The sequence below is a fragment of the Polyodon spathula genome, chromosome 2 (genome assembly GCF_017654505.1).
Source record: "Polyodon spathula isolate WHYD16114869_AA chromosome 2, ASM1765450v1, whole genome shotgun sequence".
In the NCBI taxonomy this organism is placed as follows: domain Eukaryota; kingdom Metazoa; phylum Chordata; class Actinopteri; order Acipenseriformes; family Polyodontidae; genus Polyodon; species Polyodon spathula.
The window spans coordinates 27553944-27576501 of NC_054535.1; the positions used below are offsets into that span (position 1 = coordinate 27553944).

General features: G+C 36.7%; 1 protein-coding gene across 1 annotated transcript in view; it reads left to right on the forward strand.

The window, feature by feature from the left end:
• The window catches only part of LOC121294796 (thrombospondin type-1 domain-containing protein 4-like), a 64192-nt gene that overhangs the window by 22534 nt on the left and 19100 nt on the right, over positions 1-22558 (forward strand). The window contains exons 2-5 of the mRNA XM_041218887.1: positions 7607-7811; positions 8288-8463; positions 9387-9492; positions 17088-17327. Of these exons, the coding sequence (XP_041074821.1) occupies positions 7607-7811; positions 8288-8463; positions 9387-9492; positions 17088-17327 (727 nt within the window). The remainder of the gene's footprint in view (positions 1-7606; positions 7812-8287; positions 8464-9386; positions 9493-17087; positions 17328-22558) is intronic.

Below are 22558 nucleotides of genomic sequence, written 5' to 3' on the forward strand. Positions count from 1 at the left end.
TGTGTTTTGTTTTGTGTCGGGAAAACAGTTTAGCTATCCCGGGCTAGACAGGGCTGTTCCTGTTTTGCTTAGTTAGTACTCGAAAAGAGCTATGTTACTGTTTTTTATTTTCATTTTCTGTATTATTAAAAGTGCGCAGAAGAGAAAAACTCCATTTCTGTGTGCTGGGTCTTAGTTTTTAAAAGAGGTGAATGAACGTGAGTGAGTGAGTGAAGTATTCTTTCACAGTAAATAAAGATTTTTTTTTTTTTATGTGTCTTTCGAATTCCAGGGTTCTGATACATTTCAAACTACCTTGTACTTATATATTCTGGTGTGTTTGCATATTTTTTTTTTTAGGTTTGTGTCCCTTCAGTCTTTTTACCAAGTAAAATCAGAACAGTGTCACATTTGTCCAGTGCACTAGGATTTCTCTCAGCCTATGATTAGTTGGATTCAAAGGCCATTAAAAGCTGTAGCTACTCATGCGTATAATATAACTGCGTGCCCTGCTAAAGGTAACGGGGAATTATATAAAATTTCCCACAAAGAGGACAGGTTTACAGGCCGTGAAAGTGGGCTTCTACCAGGTTGCTGGCTTCTCCAATATGATGAGTGCTATTGATTTTATTCACATAGCACTATCACCCTGATCCATGGAGCCTGTGTCCAAACAAAAATTTTCAAGCAAGCAGAACAAAAAGAAAAATATGCCATTGCACAACATGACTTTTATAATATATGACTCTGCCTGTCCTGCTGCTGAGTGCTGTGTCTGTTGATTGCTCATTTTTGGTCAATGTAAGCCACCTCTACCTTTCACAATAAGTTACTGACCAAAGGATACACCTGGACTGCTAGGGCTTTTTATATGAAGGTGGTCATGTGTTGTCTCAGACTCTAACTTGTACATTAAATTATCACTCGGACAAAATTTAGTGCTCGCTATAGCATAAAAATTAGTCAAATAATGTGCACAGAAATGAATGTGTTCTTTATTAGTAAATGGGGCAGTAAATTTAGATTTATTGTGCATGTTGGTCTCACTACTTTACATGCATGCCAACTTTAAATTTAGTGGCCTTTAGCAAATGAGGCCCTTAGTGCATTAAACATGTTCTGTTATTTTCATAGTTCTTAATTACACTACAATCCTCAAATTAAACCGCAGCTATGAAAACACCATTAACTGTAACTAGCAAAAGTATTAAACTAGAACAGCAATTGCAATCAACTACAATAACACAGTGTAACAAATTATTTTATTTTTTTTTGTTCCTGGGTAGTAAGTGTTATTTCCTAATTGCTTATGCCTCAAAAGTATAGAAAATGGCTATTATTCCCCACAAACTTTGCTTTTGTGACCAGGACAGTAATATTTCAAAATATCACTATTTCCAATGGGAAAATATATTTACAGTATAATATATAATCTATAATATATAATCTCGAAAAACTACTCACTTCTAAATCTTTTGTAGTCATTTTTGTATTACTTTAGTATAAATACATGTTAATTTGGATTCATATGTTGTTTTTTTCTGACTTTATATGAACGAAAAGACACCCATTTGCTCGTTTTCCCATTGGAAATAATGATATTTTGAAATATCACTGTCCTGGTCACAAAAGCAAAGTTTGTGGGAAATAATAGCTATTTTCTCTACTTTTGAGGCATAAGCAATTAGGAAATAACACACTACCCAGGAATAAAAATTGTGTTACATAGTGTAATAACTATAACTTTTACTCCAACATGGATATGCAAAGCATTTTTTTATTTTTTTTGTGCTTTGCTTTGATTATCTTAAGTAAGAGTAATGTAAAAGAAAGGACACACCTGCAGGGTTGGTCTTTGTCCTCTAAAGGCCAGTAGCTTGCTGACACTCGCTGTTGAGTTCCTGGGTGTAAAAGAGGAAGCTGTCTTAGTCATGGTCTCAGAGGATGCCTACTGAACCTTGAGGTCTCCTGAGCTGTGTGTGAAAATGCTGTGGTGAGGGGAAAAAATTATTGGATATTCCAAATTAGGGAGAAAATCGAGGGTGAAATAATTGGAACACAAAATATAAATAATAATAAATAAATAAATAAATAAATAAATAAATAAATGCAACAGATTGCAGTGACACACCCTGTTTAACATACTAATTAATTGGAAGCAAAAATACAGGTAGATGAGTCCAGGCTATGTCACAGCCGACCGTGACCGGGAGTTCCTAGGTGGTGGCGCACAATTGGCCGAGTGCTGCCCGGGTAGGGAGGGCTTAGGTCGGTAGGGGAATCCACTGCCTACCTCGCATCGGCGACCCCTGTGGCCAATAGGGCGCCTGTGGTTCTGTGGTGGAGACGCCAGATCTGTGTTGTCCTCCGGCGCTATAGGTCTGGTGGCCTCGCTGTGGATCAGCAGTGCGTAAAATTAAGGATTGGCAGGAGCACGTTTCGGGGGACAAATTTTGGATGGCAACAGGTCTGAAGTTGTGCACAGTATTTATTAACAACAGGTGAAGGAGCTTACTTACTGGTGGCAGCAGGGATAAAAATATAAAAAGAGAGAAAGAGAGAGCAGTGTAAGAAAGAAGAGGAGATAAAGGATAACAAAACCAAAACTAAAAACTTAAACTGTATAAACAGGTACAAGAATTTGAACTCAATTCAACGGTCTGACAGGTTACAAGATTCGTCAAGATTCATTGTTACAACGTAACCTCACAACTTTGTTAAAGCCAGAAAGAACCTACAGAAAAATGTACACTGTAACTATGTTTAGTTACAAGTTTAGTATGTTTAATTACAACAGTGATGAATCTTGTAACATTGTGTCAAACAGTTGAAATTTGCTTCTAAATTGTCTCGGCACCGAGGTCGGTATTCTGACCAGTACCAAGTTTAATCGGCATCAGGAGTGGCATCAAAGATGTTTCCAACCAGAGCCGAGCAATTGGAGTCGGGGTCGGCGTCGAGGAGATGGTCAAGCCAGTGCCGAGTTAATTCGGCTTCAGGGTCGGTGCCGAGGAGAGCGTGGTCGATCGCCATCGGCGTCAATGGGAAGCACAGCCGCACTAGGAAAGTCCGAGGCTTAAGAGGGGAACATAGGCCTGAGCTGCAAGGTAGATGAGGCCGAGTAAATCATGGTTCCTGAGAATGACAGAAAGCTGTGGACTCTGAATGTGCGTGGGGAGAAACTACTGAATAAAGATTTTGGAACTAGGAACAAGCGTGTCTGTCTCTCCTGTTTTCTGGTTGCCCTGTGAAATGCTACAATATCTATGTTTACAATATTTGATTAAATCCATTAGACCTGAGTTTTGCATTTCTTTTGTGCAGCAGAATAGAATCAGAGTCGAGTTCAAGTTATGGAAGAAAGTAACAAAGCGATCTTGTTTTACAATCACCACGAGTTTGATTAAAAAACAGAATAGACTTTTAAGGGACATAATCACGTCTATAATACATTATAGGAATTCTATAAATGGCTGTGTATTTTTACAAACAAATTAAATGGTCGATATCATTTATAAATTTGTTTAGATTTTTCAGTCATCCCAAACGGAACAAATATATCTTTTCCTTGTCTAAATCACATCCAAATGTTATTAACCACGTTGCTTTTTTTGTTGGCTAGGGTGGGGCAAATGCTGCTTAAACTAAACACTAGAAAAATATTTCACTATACTGTACCGGTAAATAGATTTTGAGGGACTAAAGAGAGGATAAATAACAAAGCTATTACTATGCTTTTGATAGATTAAAAAAAAAAAAATTGGCTACTTTAATAATTATTCATTCATTTAACTGATCCATTTATCCAAGGCAGCATGCACGCGCCACAGATGGCAGGAAGATTTTACAGAGGGGACACAACATATTATAGACACACTTGTGCCGGTCCCAATATTTTACGACATGGTTCGGTTGAGAACAAATATAACTGCGTAGTGCTTTGTACAATCATGGAATAAATTACCTCCGAAAAGTAATCTCATGCAAGAAAATATTCCCACCAGGAAACAAGCCCAGCAAAAAAGATAGGTATGCACTGTCAAGCACCAGTCTCAAAGCACTGGCTGACACATGTATCATGTGATAGTGTGTCACCAGTGATGTCACAGAATGTGCATTTCGTCCACAAAATGTACATTTCGTCCACATAATGATGCATTTCGTCCTTTGTCCACAAAATGATTCATTTCATCCACAAAATTATGTATTTTGTCCACAAAATGTTAATTTCGTCCACAGAATGCACATTTTGTCCATTACATTTGCATTTTTTGTGTGTATTTTTATTTTAAATGATTTTGGGGAGAAAAGATAAAGCATAATTAGCTTCTTGTGGACAAAATGTAAACCGCAAATTCTGTTATGTGTACAAAAGGAATTTAGAAAAACACAAAATGTAAATTAGTAAAATAATTTTGTCCACATAAAACAAAATAATTTTTGCCTTGTGGACATAATGAAATTCATGAGGTTATTTTTTTACCTTTTGTATAGTTGGTTTTCCTTTTGTGCACTAAATGTACAAGTAGAGTATGTCAAGATCATTTTGTGGACAAAATTATGCATGACACAAACAACACCCCATAGAATTAAAGGTACTTTTTTTTTCTCTCTTCAAATATTCTCAGCAATTGAGGATTCAATTTGCTAAGCACCATCAGCATTGACAAAAGAAAAAATAAGTCAGTGCATGTATTGTTTTCTGTTAAATGTATTTAAAAATGTTTTATTACAAAATGATATTTCTGGCATATAGATGACTTTAAAGTTGACTTTGACAAAACATTTCTAACATCGTTTATAGTTACTTTCCCAGGCAGCGGTTCATGGTTGCTGCTTCCTGTACTGATAATGGTTCCTATAGCATAGAAGACATCTATTACAATGCATGCCCTGTGCTCACAGGTCCATCTGGGCTGGCACAGAACACTTTTCTGCCTTTGTTGTGAATGCAGGAGGTTTTATTTGCTACATCAGGGGTTATTACAGCTGACCTTTACATGTGGCACGGAGATTTGCAAATTGCGGATTGTGCAATTATAACTATTAGTGAAATTAGTATTACTGTAGCAATTTGAACCTTCTGTGTACACCCCCAAAAAACTTTGCATATATATATATATATATATATATATATATATATATATATATATATATATATATATATATATATATATATGGCTAAGTGGTTGATTGTGTACAGATGCAGGGGTGATTGTGCGAGATTAAACAGACAAAGAGAGTTATAATCCAGTTGGAAAGGGATTTTATTGTAAACAGGTCTAGTGACCAAATGATAAGACCACGGCAATACACAACAATGTGTATTGCACAGAGTAAACAACAAATGGTTGCAATCCCAAACAATAAACACAAATATCCGCTCCATAATAATACCAACACGGTCACCAGTCGTGGGTGTGTGCAGTAGTGCTCGTGGTGGGTGACAGTAGTGCAGTGCTGTTCCGGCTTTGTGAAGGTCCTTGGCAACAGCTCCAGAATTGTATTAGTCGTCTAGTAATTTACAAAACAAGACAATTACAGACAAATAAACAAAACGCTCACAATACTTAATTTCTCACAGGGTCTCTCACTGTCCTTACTGGTTCAAAAACTCAAACCAAAGTGAAGGAACAGATTGTGTCTCTCTGTCCCCTTTTTATGCTGTCACATGATCCCTTGGCACCTTTAATCTGAGGCTGCCACGTCGTTTTCCTTCCAGGTCAATGCGTTAATGCAATGGAGTTCCGCCCCCTTTTCAGAGAACTCTGTTCTTGTTGCTTAGTTACATGTCAGGTGGGAGATTTACTGCCAAGAATCATTATATTTCTGTCACTAGATATATATATATATATATATATATATATATATATATATATATATATATATATATATATATATATATATATATATATGAAACATAACTGATTATTTAACATCATGTAATCAAAGAGACTACAAAATCGTAAAAGTCTACTGGAAGCCATAATAGTAGGACAGTATTTCTAATGTTAAAAATTTTGTCTAATGTCAAATTTTTCAATTTTTCTCAGTTTTTCATTAAGTATCTTGTAATCTACAAAGTGGTATGTAATTATATATGTTAATGTAACATTATTCAGCAGGTTTTATTCTACTTTATGAAGCAAAATGTGTTCAGTCTATAGGGTGCTGCAAAACCTTTGGCCTTAACTGAATAGAGAGAAAACTGCAATTGTGATGAAACTTGGTATTTATCTCTCTAACCTCATTATTATTCTAAAATGTAAAAGCAATATTGCCCTTAGCCTACCCACGCCAACAAAAAATGACTAGTATAAATCTACATACACAAGTGAGATGCTTCATTAATTACAAAATACAGTACATTTTCTTCCCTCTTATTGTTTCTATGCTCCTAACGCAGGTATTTGTGTGGTTTAGTAAAAGTCGGTCTGATTTGCAGAAATTGTAACTTCAGATCCCTCCCAAAAGGTAAAACATCCCCATGTTAACCCTAACCCTAACCCTAACCCTAACCCTAACCCTAACCCCATGTTACATCTCTCATCCCATTTTGCGGCGCCTTAAATTTCAAGAAATATTTCATTTGATGCTCCATAAGTAAACCACAAACTGGAAAGCCACCAAAGAATCACACTATTTCCAACAATTAAATGCATTCTATTTATATCTGGGGAGCCCAAACGTATATGGGAGGGGGATTGATTAGCCAGTCAACCATTGTTTGAGACACTCCCTCTGTCACAAAGGCATGGGAATTTATAGAATACACAAACAAAGAGATTAATCTATGCATGTGTGCATCTTTCCCAATACATGTCAGAGAGCAGACCTATGCAGTTATTGACAGGTATAGGACTCCTTACTGGTTGTTCCCACTCAGTACCAAATTAAATACTCTGGTATCAGCTTAAAAAAATCTACACTGGTTGTATGAGTCAAAGCCATTATAAATTAGGGGCCATTTAGTGACTTAAAATGCATGTGTGTTTGGTGTACATTCTGTCCACTTGGAACTGTCTTTTTTTTTTTTTTTAAATTGCTTTAAAGGAATGGGAGAGTTGGCTAATGCGTCAGTCTTCAAGTCAACAAAGTACATTTTCCTATTAGTGTAAGTGCCAAGGAGAGGGAAACATAGCTTGTTCTCTTTTTTTTATTGGCCTATTTTCTAACAACCATTGCATTGCACTTTGCAATAAAGTTTATATGTAACCTTTTTACTGTGATTACTCCATGTAACATGATGCTGAAAAAAACAAATTCAGCCTGACTGGTTTTCTGTCTATTGGTTTGATAACAGGGATAACCACAAAACAAAGTATTTACACATTGTATTAGTCGTATGTATGAGAATGATAAAGAGAGTGAGTTTGCTGGGGTAATATAGTCAGACTTTCTTATGGTAAATGTCCCTGACCACAGTAACACTAACTCGCCTGGCAAAGGATAACAGCAATTTATATTAAAAGCCATTTCCACATCTGTGTCAACTCCCTGACAGTCATTAATTACAGGCAACTACATCCAAGATTACCCATCATTGTGGTGTGTGTGTTCATGAAGTACCTTAATAAAATCCTGTTTCTGACAGAACGAACATAGCTGATTGTTTTCTTTTTTGTAGGATGTTGGATGTGACGACTTACTGGGATCCAAAACCGTCGTGGACAAATGTGGAATTTGTGGCGGTGACAACTCAGCCTGTGAAGTTATCACAGGGACTTTCAAACATTCAATTCTGTCAGTTGGGTATCACAAAATTCTTGAAATTCCCAAAGGAGCAACAAAAATAAACATAACAGAGATGGTTAAAAGTAAAAATTACCTCGGTGTGTATTTTGAATTGCTTCAATTTAATTTAATAACACTAACACTAGTGCTAAGATGTATAATTCTCATCTGTACTAACTTTACTGTAGCTAACTGACTTAATTTTTTTGAATTAAAAAAAGAGAAACCTTATACGCACACTTGGAATTTTGTTAATAAAAATTGATCATTAATAAAAATGATCATTTTCAATCAACTAGTCTTAACAACACAAAAGAGCATACAAGTTAAAATACAAAAGTATAGTTATGAAAATTATAATAGTGAGTATGAATGCTAGAATCCTAGCTCATAACTAGTGCTATACTTGTTTTTTTTTTCTTGTACTTCAAAGGATCCTAAGATCCTAAGATCTTGAAATATTATTATATATATATATAATATATATATCTTTGTGTGTGTGTGTGTGTGTGTGTGTGTGTGTGTGTATATATATATATATATATATATATATATAATTTGTTGTCACATACAGCATTGAGAAATCACCTTGGCGAACCAGTCATCAATGGAAACTGGGCCATCGATAGACCAGGCATTTTCGCTGCAGCAGGAACAACAGTGACCTACAGGAGGCCCAATGAGATCAGGACTAAAGCAGGGGAGTCCATTATTGCCGAGGGACCAACTAGTGAAGTATTATATGTTTATGTAAGAGACCTCAGGCATTATCTACATCTGAACTGTATTTACTTTTGTAATTATACAAACTCAAATGTGAAAGACAGTGTGAGGCCATCTTTTGTACTTATTAGTTGGTTGTCATACAATGTAGCCACCTGTAAAAATATGGGAAAATATTTAGTATTAAAGAGAATTCACAGTACAAAAAATGTAATTTTCAAGATCACTCATACTTCTTAGGATCCAATCCAAAAAATATAACAGCCTTCTCTATGGCCATATTCTGCCAAATTTCCAGAGGTGTTGTTTATATGTGTTTTAAAATAAAAGCAAATAGAATTTTCTACTATGTCTGGAATTTGAATAAATATGCCATGGATCAGGGAAATAACACAGATAATAGTGTTGCTGTATGTTGTAATTGAATCCACCCCTGTTAATTTGCCTGTACTCTTTTCAATTATTGTGTTGCTGTGCTCTGAATGCTGTAAACGTGCATGTTCTGTATAGACTCCACTTTCCTATCTCGACTGACTAGATTGCTACAATAAGGTACAGCTAGTAAGAGCTGCTGTTTTACATTGCAGTAGAGGAGAGGTTCTGGTGCTTCAGTTTTTAGTATCTTTATATGGCTCATTCCTGTGAAGCTGGTTATGTTAATTGCATCATGTATCTCTACATATTTGGAGGAGGGTCAAATACATTTTACACATACACACACACTGCTTATCTGTGTGGACAGTCATTTCTACAGTAGGTCACTGTCTTAGCAATGAGGTAGAAAGGAAACATTCACACATACTATTTTGCTAATAAATATATTGATCAGCATGCAGTGCAACAAGGAGATTACTTTATATATTGTGCATTTTTTGTATTTGTTTTTTCAAATTGTGCAAAGGAACTTTTAAAATGGCAATGTATATAATGGGTTTTCTTTTCACCTTTAGGTCATATACCAGCAGCCTCATCCGAGTGTGCATTATGAGTATATTTTACCAAGGGATAATGTGTTCAGCATACAACCTATTCCAAATTCAGACATTCAACCACTAGGTAACTTTTTCTGATATAACTGGGGTTTTTTTGTCTTGTTTTTTCAATTTATCAATTAACTGTACTTGTCTCTTTCAGTATCAGTAAACAGGACAGTATATAGCAGGTTTAAAGTTTCTAGGAAATGTGTTTCTGCTGTCAAATCCAAATGATTTGGCCTCAAATGTAGAACACAGCATAAGGCCACACAGACTGCTGAAATTGTTAACAGGAGAAAAATAAAGACTTGTTAAAATGTGAGCTGCACGGGTGGAATTCAGTTACAACTGTGAATCACATAGCACACGCCGCGCTGGACTGATACCATGCTGATGTCTGTCAACACCATAGAATAGGATAACAGCTGTCAGCAACTTAATTTCATTGACAACACCCAGATGCTGATGATGCATGCATTCATGGGGCATGTTTTCCCTGGAGAATCTAACTTGTATTTTCTATAATGTTTTGTATAATGGAATATCAGCCCAATCACTTCCTTCTTCTGTTCCACGGGCCCATGTCTATCTGTCTATGGACTGTGTGGTATTATATACAGGTGCGTAGCGTACATTAAGCCAGCCGTCTTGGTAAAAATCAGCAGTATGGGTGAAAATAGATTGAATGGCCTTGCCCTGCTATGTGTCCACAGAGACAAGGAGATGTCCCAGGAGGACATGTTGCAGTGTTTCAATAGATCAGGCCTTAGGAAGATTGGCAAACTATATTTAAAGTAAAGCCTTCTATATCAGTGTTTTTAATCGTGGCATCATACAGTCCCAGCAGTTCTATCAGTCCTAACACTAGTATCAGCAATCTTACCAGTCCCAGCAGTGTCAGCACCAGTCTTACCAGTCTCAGCAGTGTCAGCACCAGTCTTACCAGTGTCAACAGTGTCAGCACCAGTCTTACCAGTCCCAGAAGTAGCAGCACCAGTCTTACCAGTCCAGCAGTGTCAGCACTAGTCTTACCAGTCCCAGCAGCAGCACCACCAGTCTTCCCAGTCCAGCAGTGTCAGCACCAGTTTTACCAGTCCCAGTAGTGTCAGCACCAGTCTTACCAGTCCAGCAGTGTCAGCTCCAGTCTTACCAGTCCAGCAGTGTCAGCTCCAGTCTTACCAGTCCCAGCAGTGTCAGCTCCAGTCTTACCAGTCCCAGCAGTGTCAGCAGCAGTATTACCAGTACCAGCAGTAGCATCACCAGTCTTACCAGCCATAGTAGTGTCAGAACCAGTCTTACCAGTCCCAGCAGTGTCATAATCAGTCTTACCAGTCCAGCAGTGTCAGCACCAGTGTTACCAGTCCCAGCAGTGTCATAATCAGTCTTACATTTCCAGCAGTGTCAGCACCAGTGTTACCAGTCCCAGCAGTGTCAGCACCAGTCTTACCAGTCCCAGCAGTAGCAGCACCAGTCTTACCAGTTCTAGCAATGTCAGCACCAGTCCCAGCAGTAGCAGCACCAGTCTTAGCAGTTCTAGCAATGTCAGCACCAGTTCCAGCAGTAGCAGCACCAGTCTTACCAGCTCCAGTTGTAGTGTCACCAGACTCAGCATTAACTTCAGTAGCAGTGAACCAAATGCATGTCTCTCAATGAAGGTATTAATGAAATAAACCCATCTGCTGATTTATATTTATAAGTTATATTCTTTGTGTTTTTTTTTAATATCACATTTCTCTGACAATGTGAATAGGGTGATTTTAGGTTGCTGTGTTTTTGCTGGGAGACAATTTGTTTTTAAAAATATGGGTCATGACATTTCTCAAACATCATCCAAGGTGGGTCACTGGGTAAAAAGAGTTAGCGGCTTATGTTGCTTTGCAGTTTGCATTAATAGTCTCCAGGCTTTATAAGATTACAATATTCACATTCGTAACATGAACAGGATATGCAGGTTGTCTTTAGACAAAAATGTGATTTTTGCCTCAGTAAAAATCTGTATCTAGCTACACCCCTGATAAAGCATTACAATGATAGCTCTAGGCATAAGGGGGGATGATGAAGGTTCTACTCTGGGGATGATGAAGGTTCTGCCCTGGGGGATGAGGAAGGTTCTACCCTGGGGGATGATGAAGGTTCTACCCTGGGGGATGATGAAGGTTCTACCCTGGGGGATGATAAAGGTTCTACCCTGGGGGAAAATGAAGGCTCTACTCTGGGGTATGATGAAGGTTCTACCCTGGGGGATGAGGAAGGTTCTACCCTGGGGGATGATGAAGGCTCTACCCTGGGGGATGATGAAGGTTCTACCCTGGGGGATGATAAAGGTTCTACCCTGGGGAAAAATGAAGGCTCTACCCTGGGGGATGATGAAGGTTCTACCCTGGGGGATGATGAAGGTTCTGCCCTGGGGGATGATGATGGTTCTGCCCTGGGGGATGATGCAAATTGCGTAATTGAAATGGCCCAGTAAGGATAGCAGGTCCCATTTTTTTTTATTTAGAAATTAAGGATCTGAGGTTGCCAAGTGTAAGTTATTGCGAATGTGCGTTGATACATTATGATAATATCTTTAGTTCAGTAACAGTGAAATTGGAAGTGTAGAGCGTGGGAAACCCCAATATGAGTAGCAGTGTGAAACCTGTTAACAAAAAATAAACTTTGTTTCGGCTGCATCTCTTGGTTGCTGTGGTGGGAGGGGATGGTGACCGTGATTGGAGAGGAGGGTGGTGCTGCTGCCTGTCCTGAAGCTCTGGGAGAGCAAGTTTGCAGAAGTGCACTTGAGAAGCAGGTAGCATGGTGTAGCAGATATAAAAGGTACAACAAATATTGAACAACACCATACTATTGCTTCCAGCCGGGATGTTGATATTGTTGTCGGTTTTTAAAAGATAGGCAAGCGGCCAATCCTTATAAAATAGCTGCTGCGGAGGCTGAGCCTGCTGGCAGGGGCATTTTGTTCTCTGTAATGCCGGGGCTGTGGGTCTGGTTGCTGGGAGAAGTCTGCATTAGAACTAGACAGTACTGAGTTTCCATCATAGAAGTGAATGGGTCCTTGTTGAGGAGAATCCGCACAGTAAAAATAAATAAAAGTGTGTGTGTGTGTCTTTATATATATATATATATATATATATATATATATATATATATATATATATATATATATATATAATGTATATGAAAATGTGTGATAAATTATATGTAGGCCAATATATTCAAAAATACTACTTTTACTCAAAACACATTAACTAGAAGCAGCTTTCCTAGAACACTGACAAAAAACCTCAGTATCACAAATGTAAAAACATAAAAAAATGTCAGAGTATATAATGCTTTAACAGCACTGAAAAAAAAAAAATAAAATACTGGCAAGCTGTGAAAATGCGAAATAGTAAACAGCACCACTTTGAAATGTACCATTTTTAACTTCTGTCAGCACACTTGACACTTCTTTTCTCGCACACTTGATAACAATGCTCACTACATGTTTTAATTCTGTAACGTCCAGTGTAAGAAAATGGGTACTAGCCAATCCATTCTTTTGATCAGTCATATGGTGCACATATTGAATAGGTGTATTACATTAAAGAGGCGGGTTGTTTTAAAGAATTCCAAAACGATACAGTACATCAATGCAATTTTAGAAACTAATGGGCGGCCCGCCAAGTATTCCCCCAGGGGCTGTATGTTTGACACCCCTTCTTTATTAAGTATTTATTTGAAACTATGTCATTCAGCTTTAACTGCAAACTATTTAATCATTTACACAAAAAAAACATGCTAAAGCTCACAGGGAATTAAATAAAATTTCCCCACAGAGGACAGGTTTACAGGACGTGTGCTATTGATTGTACTCAAATCGCACTTTAACCCCAATCCATGGAGCCTGCTCTGCAGGGTGGCAATGGCGAAAAAAATTGAGGTTACGGGCACTAGTCATCAAAGTGTCAAATTATTTCAAAATTCGTAGCTATCAACAGATTAAGAACGGTCAGGAACTGTTTGTGATTCATTAAAATATGTCTTTCATACCAAAAAGCGACTGTTTTCCACAATCCGACAAATCCTAAAATAACGTCTGTTTGCATATCATTGACTATAAAAATCGGAAAAGGGAAATGATTCATCGTACACTTTTGGTGTAAAGAAGTATCTTTTTTGAGTCAATATTTAACTTAATGTTTAAGTCTCAGCTGTTCTTAACACGGACAAAACATGGACAGGGCTGCAGTATTGGCAGAAAATGTCAATGCAAATGATTACAGCTGTGTAGTTTCTTAAACCCTCCCTCCAATATCCAGCCTAACAAGACCCTCCAGCGCACCACATTCCAGTTAGACAGTGTTCTCTCTTCCACACTGATCTGTGGAGAGCAGGGCTGGGTTTCACCCCCTTGTACCCTGGAACCCCTATAGTTTTGTGTATTTCATTTTGTCTTGAAGGTCAAAAGGACTCAAAAGTATCTCTTTTGAATGTCATGTCTAGTTCTAAGTGTACTTGACCTTAGTGCATTTATTTTGTGAGTCATGTTGTCTCATATTTTATTTCTCAAAAGAACCATTTCTCTTTTGTGCACCAAACAGATATTTTTATTTTTAAGGACCTCCTCCACCAATACATCTCAGCTTCCATGTGAGACTTTCCGTTTCCTTTTTTCTCCATGTGAAGCAGACCCCTCACTCCACTCCTGTGACTGCAGAGATATATATATATATATATATATATATATATATATATATATATATATATATATATATATATATATATATGTGGTTTGTTTGCAGAAGTATTCACCTTCCCGCAAAGTGTTCACATTTTGTTGCTACCTGAGCGTACTCCACAATGCTTTTAAATTAGACTTTACATGTAGAATCTACATAAACTACTCCACATTGACAAAGTTATAAAATGCATATACAATATAAATAAGTAAGATTTACAGAGAAAAACAGATTAATCTCAGTTGCATAAGATTTCAACCCCTTTGTTACTGTGGCCCTAAATCAGCTCAGGTGAAAATGATTTGTCTGAAAGGTCATAAAAATAGTGAAATGGATTCAGCCTGAGTGTACTCAAAGTGGTTTAACTTGTACATAATTTTCCTCAGGTATATAAAGACTTTCAAGCTGCAACTCACATAGTGATCCAACAAAGCAACCATGAAGACCAAGGAGCTTTCAAAACAAGTCAGGGGTAAAGTGGTAGAGAGGCACAGAGCAGAGGAAGGGTACAAATAAATTTCAAAGGCAATGTATCCCTCTCAGCACAGTGAAGTCCATCATTAAGAAGTGGAAGATGCATCATACCACCAAGACACTACCCAGATCTGCAAAGTTCTGTGTCTGAGATGGAAGTCAGTGTTCACACATCAACAATAAGCCGGTCCCTACACAAAGCTGGTCTGTATGGATGGGTGGCAAGAAAGAAGTCATAACTCAAAAAGTCTCATCCTAAAGCACGTATGGAGTTTACGAAAAAACATGTAGATGATACTGCAGATATGTGGAAAAAGAGTTTTGTGGTCAGAGGAGACAAAAATTGAACTTTTCGGTCTAAATTCCAAGCGTTACATCTGGCGCAAGCCCAACACTGAACATCACCCAGTCAACACCATCCCAACTGTCAAACATGGTGGTGGCAGATTCATGTTATGCAGATGCTTCTCTTCAGCAAGGACTGGGAAGTTTGTCAGGATAGAGGGGATAATGGATGGTGCAAAGTACAGGCGAATCCTTGAGGAAAACCTGTTTGAGTCGGCCAAGTCTCTGAAACTGGGGAAGAAATTCACATTTCAGCAGGACAATGACCCGAAGCACAAAGCCAAAGCCACACTGGAGTGGTTGAACAAAAAGAGAATTAATGTTCTTGAGTGGCCCAGTCAAAGTCCTGACTTGAATCCAATTGAAAATTTGTGGCGAGACTTGAAGATTGCAGTCCATCGACGATCCCCAACAAACTTATCAGAACTGGAGCAATTTTCCCGTGAAGAATGTGCACAAATTTCACCATCCTACTGTGCAAAGCTAATAGAGACCTATCCAAAAACACTCATAGCAGTAATTGCTGCAAAAGGTGGTTCTACCAAGTACTGACTGAAGGAGCTGAATACTTATGCAACCAGTAAATTTCATTTTCAAATTTTCACTTCTTTTATTTTTTATTCTTATTTTTTCCTAAATTGAAAGCAAGGAAAATGGTGTATGAATTTAAAAAATCTACAACATACTAAATGAAAATCCAGTCGAGTATCCACACGTGACCCATAACCTGCCTGGCAACAGATACGTCAAGATTAAGCTTAATTATGAGTGGTAGAGGCTAGCTGCAAACTTGCATCCTGTAGCCAATACAAATACATTAAAACTTGACAGACAGCGGGTGATTGCAGATTGAAGACACACAGAATCCCACCCATTTTGAGGCTACATTAAGCATAGCAATACAGCAGACTGTAGAAAGCATGACATAAGATAAGCTTTTTTTTTTTTTTTTTTTTTTTTTTTTTTACAAAATTACATGTATGCTTGGCCTCCATAGCCTCTTATGACGAGCCAGCACTGGTGTATTCAGCCTTTTTGATATACTATATATTAATAGTGCAAATGTAAGCAAGCTGAATACAGAAAGCAAGTTAGAATGATCTTTAAATAGAAATGCTCTGCTGTTGAAAGCAAGTAATATGTAGTTTATTTAGTCAATTAGTAGTGTAGTACAACAAATCAGATGCAAGTGTTGCACTGTTCTGCTCTGTATACAAGTATGCAGCCAGAATAACATTATTAAGAAGATCAAAAAGTTACAGGATAACGTTCAAAGCTTTTTACTACACTTTTTCTAACTGCAAATAAACGGCAGCTATTTTTTCCAAAACTGTTTTCCAGATTAGCACCTTTAAACCTTTACAATTACCTGTCAGAAAATCAGCAGCAAATTCTGATTTGGATTAATAGCAATCAGTTACAACATAAAGGAGAGAGTAATATAAAATTGAAACCGGAAAAGGGAAGTGGGCCCATTCAGCTAGCAACACCATTGACTACACCGCTGCTGATTTCTCTGAAGCGAAAAACAGTTTAGACACATGTTTTAATAATAGTCGTATTCCTACCATGCTATGTTAGAAGAAGTGTTAATAGCAAAAAAACACATCTACAAAACAGCTTATATTGGATTTCAACAGGCCAATCCGAGGTCTGTGCACAGTGGTGGCAACCAATCAGAATGCAATGGGTTACTCAAAAGGAGTCATTAAGGAGGATTTTACAGGCACAGGGATTCTGATACAGAGAGAAAATAATTACAGAGTTTAATATTTTTAATAATGTACTTGCTAGATAATTGACCGTGGTGACAGGTACATTTCCTGAGGGTGCTAAACGAAATTTCTAGCACTTCGAGAAATTGGTGTCATATAGGTATACATATATGTATGTATTCGTTGATTCATTTGAATTAGTGACTTTATATTCACAATGTTATATGAACATTGCATACTAAAAGTGTTGCTTATCATGACATTGACCAGTTTACTTTATGTATACAAACCATTAAATCTTATATGACACACACCATAGCTGCAGGGAATGCATTGTTTTTGTTTACAAAAACTCCCATGTATAGTTATTATTTGTGTTAAATTATTATTGAATGTATTTTATTTCTCTTATCATTTGAACAAAGGTGAGGCTCTGAGCAGCCAACTAGGAGTATATACTGAGAATGGACAAGGTTACATCTTACCTGATACCAATGGAGACAATTTTGTAAATGGTGTCCACACAAACCAATTCCCTCCAGAGCAGGCTGCAACCACCACTGAGCTATATGAATTGTACTCCTTGGAGGAAAGGAGGGAAAGACAAACAGCATACAACTGGAAGCACGCTGGAATGACTGAATGCAGTGCCACTTGTGGGAAAGGTAAAAAGCATTTTCAGTCTCTTCTGCGATGATACTTGGCTGTAATTCATTTTTGTCTATTAATACACAGCAACGTTGAGCAATATATTTAGATCGCTTGCTCCTAAATGCATTTAAGACCTTCTCAAATTACAGGTTACAGCAACACAAACTGTGTAATGCTATAGGTCTGTGTAAAAGTGTTTACAACATGTAGGCTTATAAAATCATGTTTTTGCAAACATAAAAAAAAGATATATATATATATATATATATATATATATATATATATATATATATATATATATATATATATATATATATAATATTTTAAGCAGCAATATATTAACTTAATTTAATTTAGCCTATGCTCACTACAACAACAGGGTCTGGTAAACTTCTATAAATATGTAAAAATCCAAATAGCACAGCTTCTATTAATAAATATTGAGAGTCAGAAAACTACATACTGTTTTTCCTTCCAGTGTTGCCATGTGTCGCAGGTGTCTTATTTATTACGGCTTTTGACCTAATGAACTAAAAATGATAACTCAATCTCGAAGCCAATACAGTAGTCTCTGACTAAAAGAACAACAACTCCCAGGAAGCAAGCGAGGTGTTCTCTTAGCTGAAGTGTTCTTTAAGACAGAGTTAGGCACCAGACACAATATGAATCAATAAATAAATATGTATTACTTGGCATGACGCATGTGCATCAACATATTAAATTAATTGAATAAGGAAAAACAATAGGTAAGTATATGTTAATATACTATAATAATAAAGTAATTGTATTTTAAATGAGAACAATTTTATTAAAATTATAAAATAAACAGGCAAAATATGCTAAGGAATGTAAACACAATTATTTAACTTGATAACCAAAAATCCCCTGTTCAGCCTGGTGGTTTAAAGCTGTTAAGGTTCTTCAAAATAAAATAAAAGAGTACTTTAAACTATGTAAACAGTAAACTGGTGCTAATGGGTGGTTTTAGAGGTTACCCTGATTAGCGCTCATCTTGGACTAGTCAATGTTGCCTTTGGTAAAGGCGTCCATGACTTGTACTTATCAGGGCTTTCAAAACTGCCAGTAAAAAAAAAAAAAAAAAAAAAAAAAAAAAAACATTTTGGGAGGATGGTAAAAGTGGCCATATGTTAAGAAATGGTTGGTCTTTTTTTTAATGACTAGTTAAGCCTTATTGTAGGGGTATTTTTTGTTAATTGAAGAAAACTTGACATTTTTGTTGATAAAAGATTGTTTGTTTCAAAGGTTCCTGTTTATTTGAATGTTTTATTGATTACTAATCTTCTTTCTTAGTAAAAATCTTAAATTTTCTTAAATGTGTTATAGGCATTATGTGGAATGTCTTTTTCTTTCAATTTTTCCTAAACCCACACATTATGACAAAGAAAACAACATAAAAACAACAACTCTCTCTCTCTCTCTCTCTCTCTCTCGCTCTCTCTCTCTCTCTCTCTCTCTCTCTCTCTCTCTCTCTCTCTCTCTCTCTATATATATATATATATATATATGAGAGTGGATATCATATATCTATATATATTGATATAGTATACATATAAAATTATTATTCTGGGTATAAGATATTGCAGAGAATTTGATCTGAAAGATGGGTTACCAATGACCATCTTTTAAAAAAATAATTTTAATAATAATAAAATAATAATAATAATATATTCACAGCATAATTGCTCCAAACTAGCTGAATAGATTACACTGTGCATAAAGGGTGGGTGTTAATTAGATTTTTGTGAGAATCATTATGGACTTTAATAGTATTTTTGCAATTGGAAATACAAAAGGATGTTAAGTTTTGGAATGTGTGAAACAGTAGTTATCTTTTTGAGTAATCAGTATAATAATCTAACTTCTCTTTAGTTGAATTCAAGTCGTGAGGTGGCAGTGGTGCAAACAGAACATACATCAGGTCCACTAAAGCTATACATCTATTGCCATGACTTGCTGCCATTAAATACTTTATCATGTTGTGTTCCCCTTTTTAAGGTCATTTCTAAATAATCCTGTATATAGCAAAGTGCAAAAGAAAAAGTTGATCTAGCCAATGTTAGAAATATCTACATCAGACAATTAGAACTCAAGAGCAGCTCTCAAACATAGTATTCATTTCAATAAAAATGACTCCAAACATCATAAAAAGGAAGGCTACAGTAATAATAATAAAATAAAGAACATGTGCTTTGACTCTACTTAATATTTATAATCTATTTCACCTAAATAGACATGCTTTAACTATACTAGTTTTCAGAGACTTTGGGTAAGCTCTATCTCTCTACTAAATCTATAAAAATGTTATCAGAACTGTAAGCAACTGGTCCCCTTCTCCTACCTGTATTCTGGTAACACAATGAAAGTATTCAAACAATCTTTGTATTCTAGTGAAATGGAAAATATAAAATGTTCACATCATCTGGGTCCCTGTAACTGCACCTGCACCAAAAATCATTTTGATTCTGTGTCTGTGACAGAGGTCAAAAAGTTAACACGGCACCCTGAGGGTTCACCTTCTTTATATGACAATTCTGAGAGTATAACAGATATGCTGACAAATGATATGAAACACCATGTAATTCCAGATCACAAAATCACAATGACAGAAGTTCCACAGTTCTTTGGGTATACACGAACACTGACTTACAAGATTACGTTTTCAAGTAGTTGAAACTGCACCAAATAAATTCTAAACAATGCACCTGCTCATGTTTTACCAAGTAGCAATCCTTTGTGTTATATATTAGCATATAGCAATCCTATATGTTTGAATAACTTCTCAGTTCAAAACACTTGACAGGTAGGTGACCTATTAATACAACTCCCTTGTATTTTATATCTTGGATCCCAACAAGCAGAGAAAATACCTGGCTTGCAATATGAAACAAAAACATGTGCAATGTATATTGACAATGTGTACGGTATGGGTAAGAACTGAAATGTGTTAAGGGTACCTGTGAAGAGGTTTAGGAATTAGAGAGGTCTGGCTAGCAGGATGGACACTGTGGATATTTACTAAGCTGGAAGATCATCACTCCATCAGACAGCCACTGTGAATGAATTTCAGTGAAACCTTTGCCAGATTAAGTCTTCATGTGGGCTGAGTTGTGTTTGGGTTACATCACTAGGGGCATACATGCAGTTCCACAATTGGCAGCAATGGATGGATGGTGGATGATGTCACTCTTAGGTGAGGTTGTCTGGTTTCTAAAGAGGACTGACTTGTATTAAACTTAGGAGAAAGCAGCCAAGACTTCCATTCCTGCTGCTTCAGAGGTGATAATAATTACTGGCTTCCAGTGTTTGAGTTAATAAATGGTTTCCTCATTTCAATAGTTTGGGCTGACTGCCAGCTTATTACAAACGGTTGATTAAAATGTAAGTTATACAGCAGTTGGTGAATAAGTCATTGTTTTGTGAAAGTGGCTTGCAAGAGTGCTCTGGTAATTTATAAAACCACAAACTCTCAAGTATCTAACAGGGATTATTTCACTGACCTTAATTCTGTCGGCCTCAGGTATTGTAGATTGGTGTAATGTTATATCCTCATTGTATATTCATTGCTTTTTAAAGCCCCTCTTGGGTTATCAAAACTATTCAAAGTGAATTTGCAGCTCAACATAAATGTTGTTTTTTTTAATTGCATTCAATTCTGTGCATGCCCAATTTTTATAATGCGTGTAATTACCTGAAGTATAAATGACATTGTTACTCAACCATTGTAATTATGAACAGTACTGTTTTGTTAAAGCTGGTACTTTCACATACATTTATTTAACCTCGATATACATAAGTGCTGGCTTCATGGCTGCAGCGCCCGATCTCTTTACTCATAAGAACATAAGAACATAAGAAAGTTGAGAGGAGGTCATTCGGCCCATTTTGCTTGTTTGGTTGTTAGTAGCTTATTCATCCCAAAATCACATCAAGCAGCTTCTTGAAGGATCCCAGGATGTCAGCTTCAACAACATTGAAATAGCAATAGACAAACACAATCAAAACTACAAAAACACATGCTTCGGCTACGAAAATCATGTTTCAGTGTAAGGTGCCGTATTGACGTAGCTGCTTCCTCTTTGTACCACTAAATTCCTCCCTGCAATCAACTCGATGCCATGGTTTCTCCAATCGTTGTCTGCCCTGTAGCTGATTGTAATGGAATCCTTCTGTGTACAAGCAGCTACGTACTTCCCCTAATATGGTCATCTTCCGGTTTCCGCCTACCGTGGGATCTGCCCTTCTAGGAGGAAGCATACCACTAACCTTACACAGCGCCCTTTCTGGTTAGGAGGGAGATTTACAGCTCAAATTCCTTTGCTCTCTGACACAACATAGTATAGGTCAATTGTGATAAAGTTCCCTCTCTCAAGTTGCAACATTCTGCATTAGGCTTTTTTACCTCTTGTCTGCTTTTTACACACAGATTATTTAATAGCCGCAGTGTGACCTTGAAGGTCACATACAGTAACCTTCAGTGAATTATAATTTCTTATTTTTGCACTGCAGGGAATGTGAACTGTATTATTGCAGGCCCTTCAGTTTGACTGCAACATGAGTATTTGGCGTTGAACGTGATTTTTGTGTTGAGGTACGTGAGAAACCTCTTAACTGCATATTTTGTGTTTTCAGAGCATGACATGCAAATTGAGGATGGCACCAGTGTACGGCTGGTTTTATGAATAAATGTACTTTCTGCTTCCTGCTGTTCTCAGGGCTTGATTTTGTATCTAAACTGTGATTGTATCTTTGTGCTTGGTTTAGGCTGGTGTCTTTGAAAATGCTGTAACAATGATCAAAGTCCTTGTGGTGCAAATTAGTTTTGTGTTTTAGTTTTCATTTTAATATTTCATGTGTGGACATGAAGTCAGAAAGTGTTGACAAGATAGAATCTGTGGAAAGAGATTTTAAAAATGAGTAACAAAACAAACAAACCCAAAATAAAAAAAATACAATGCAGGATCATATGTTCCTAAAATATTAACCTGTAAAAAATCAAATAGAAACTTGGCGAAAACCTTAATTCCCCTTTGTACTAAAGTTGACCTCACTATATGGTTTTAGAATTCTATCAACACTAGATCATAATCTACAATATTAACAGCAATATTAGCAAATAAGAGGCTTTCCAGCAACAGTTTTGGATAAAGACCAAAGGTTGTCACATGGGTTCTTTTAGAGATGCACATTTTAATCAAGCAAAAAACAACCAAATGTCTGTAAGGGA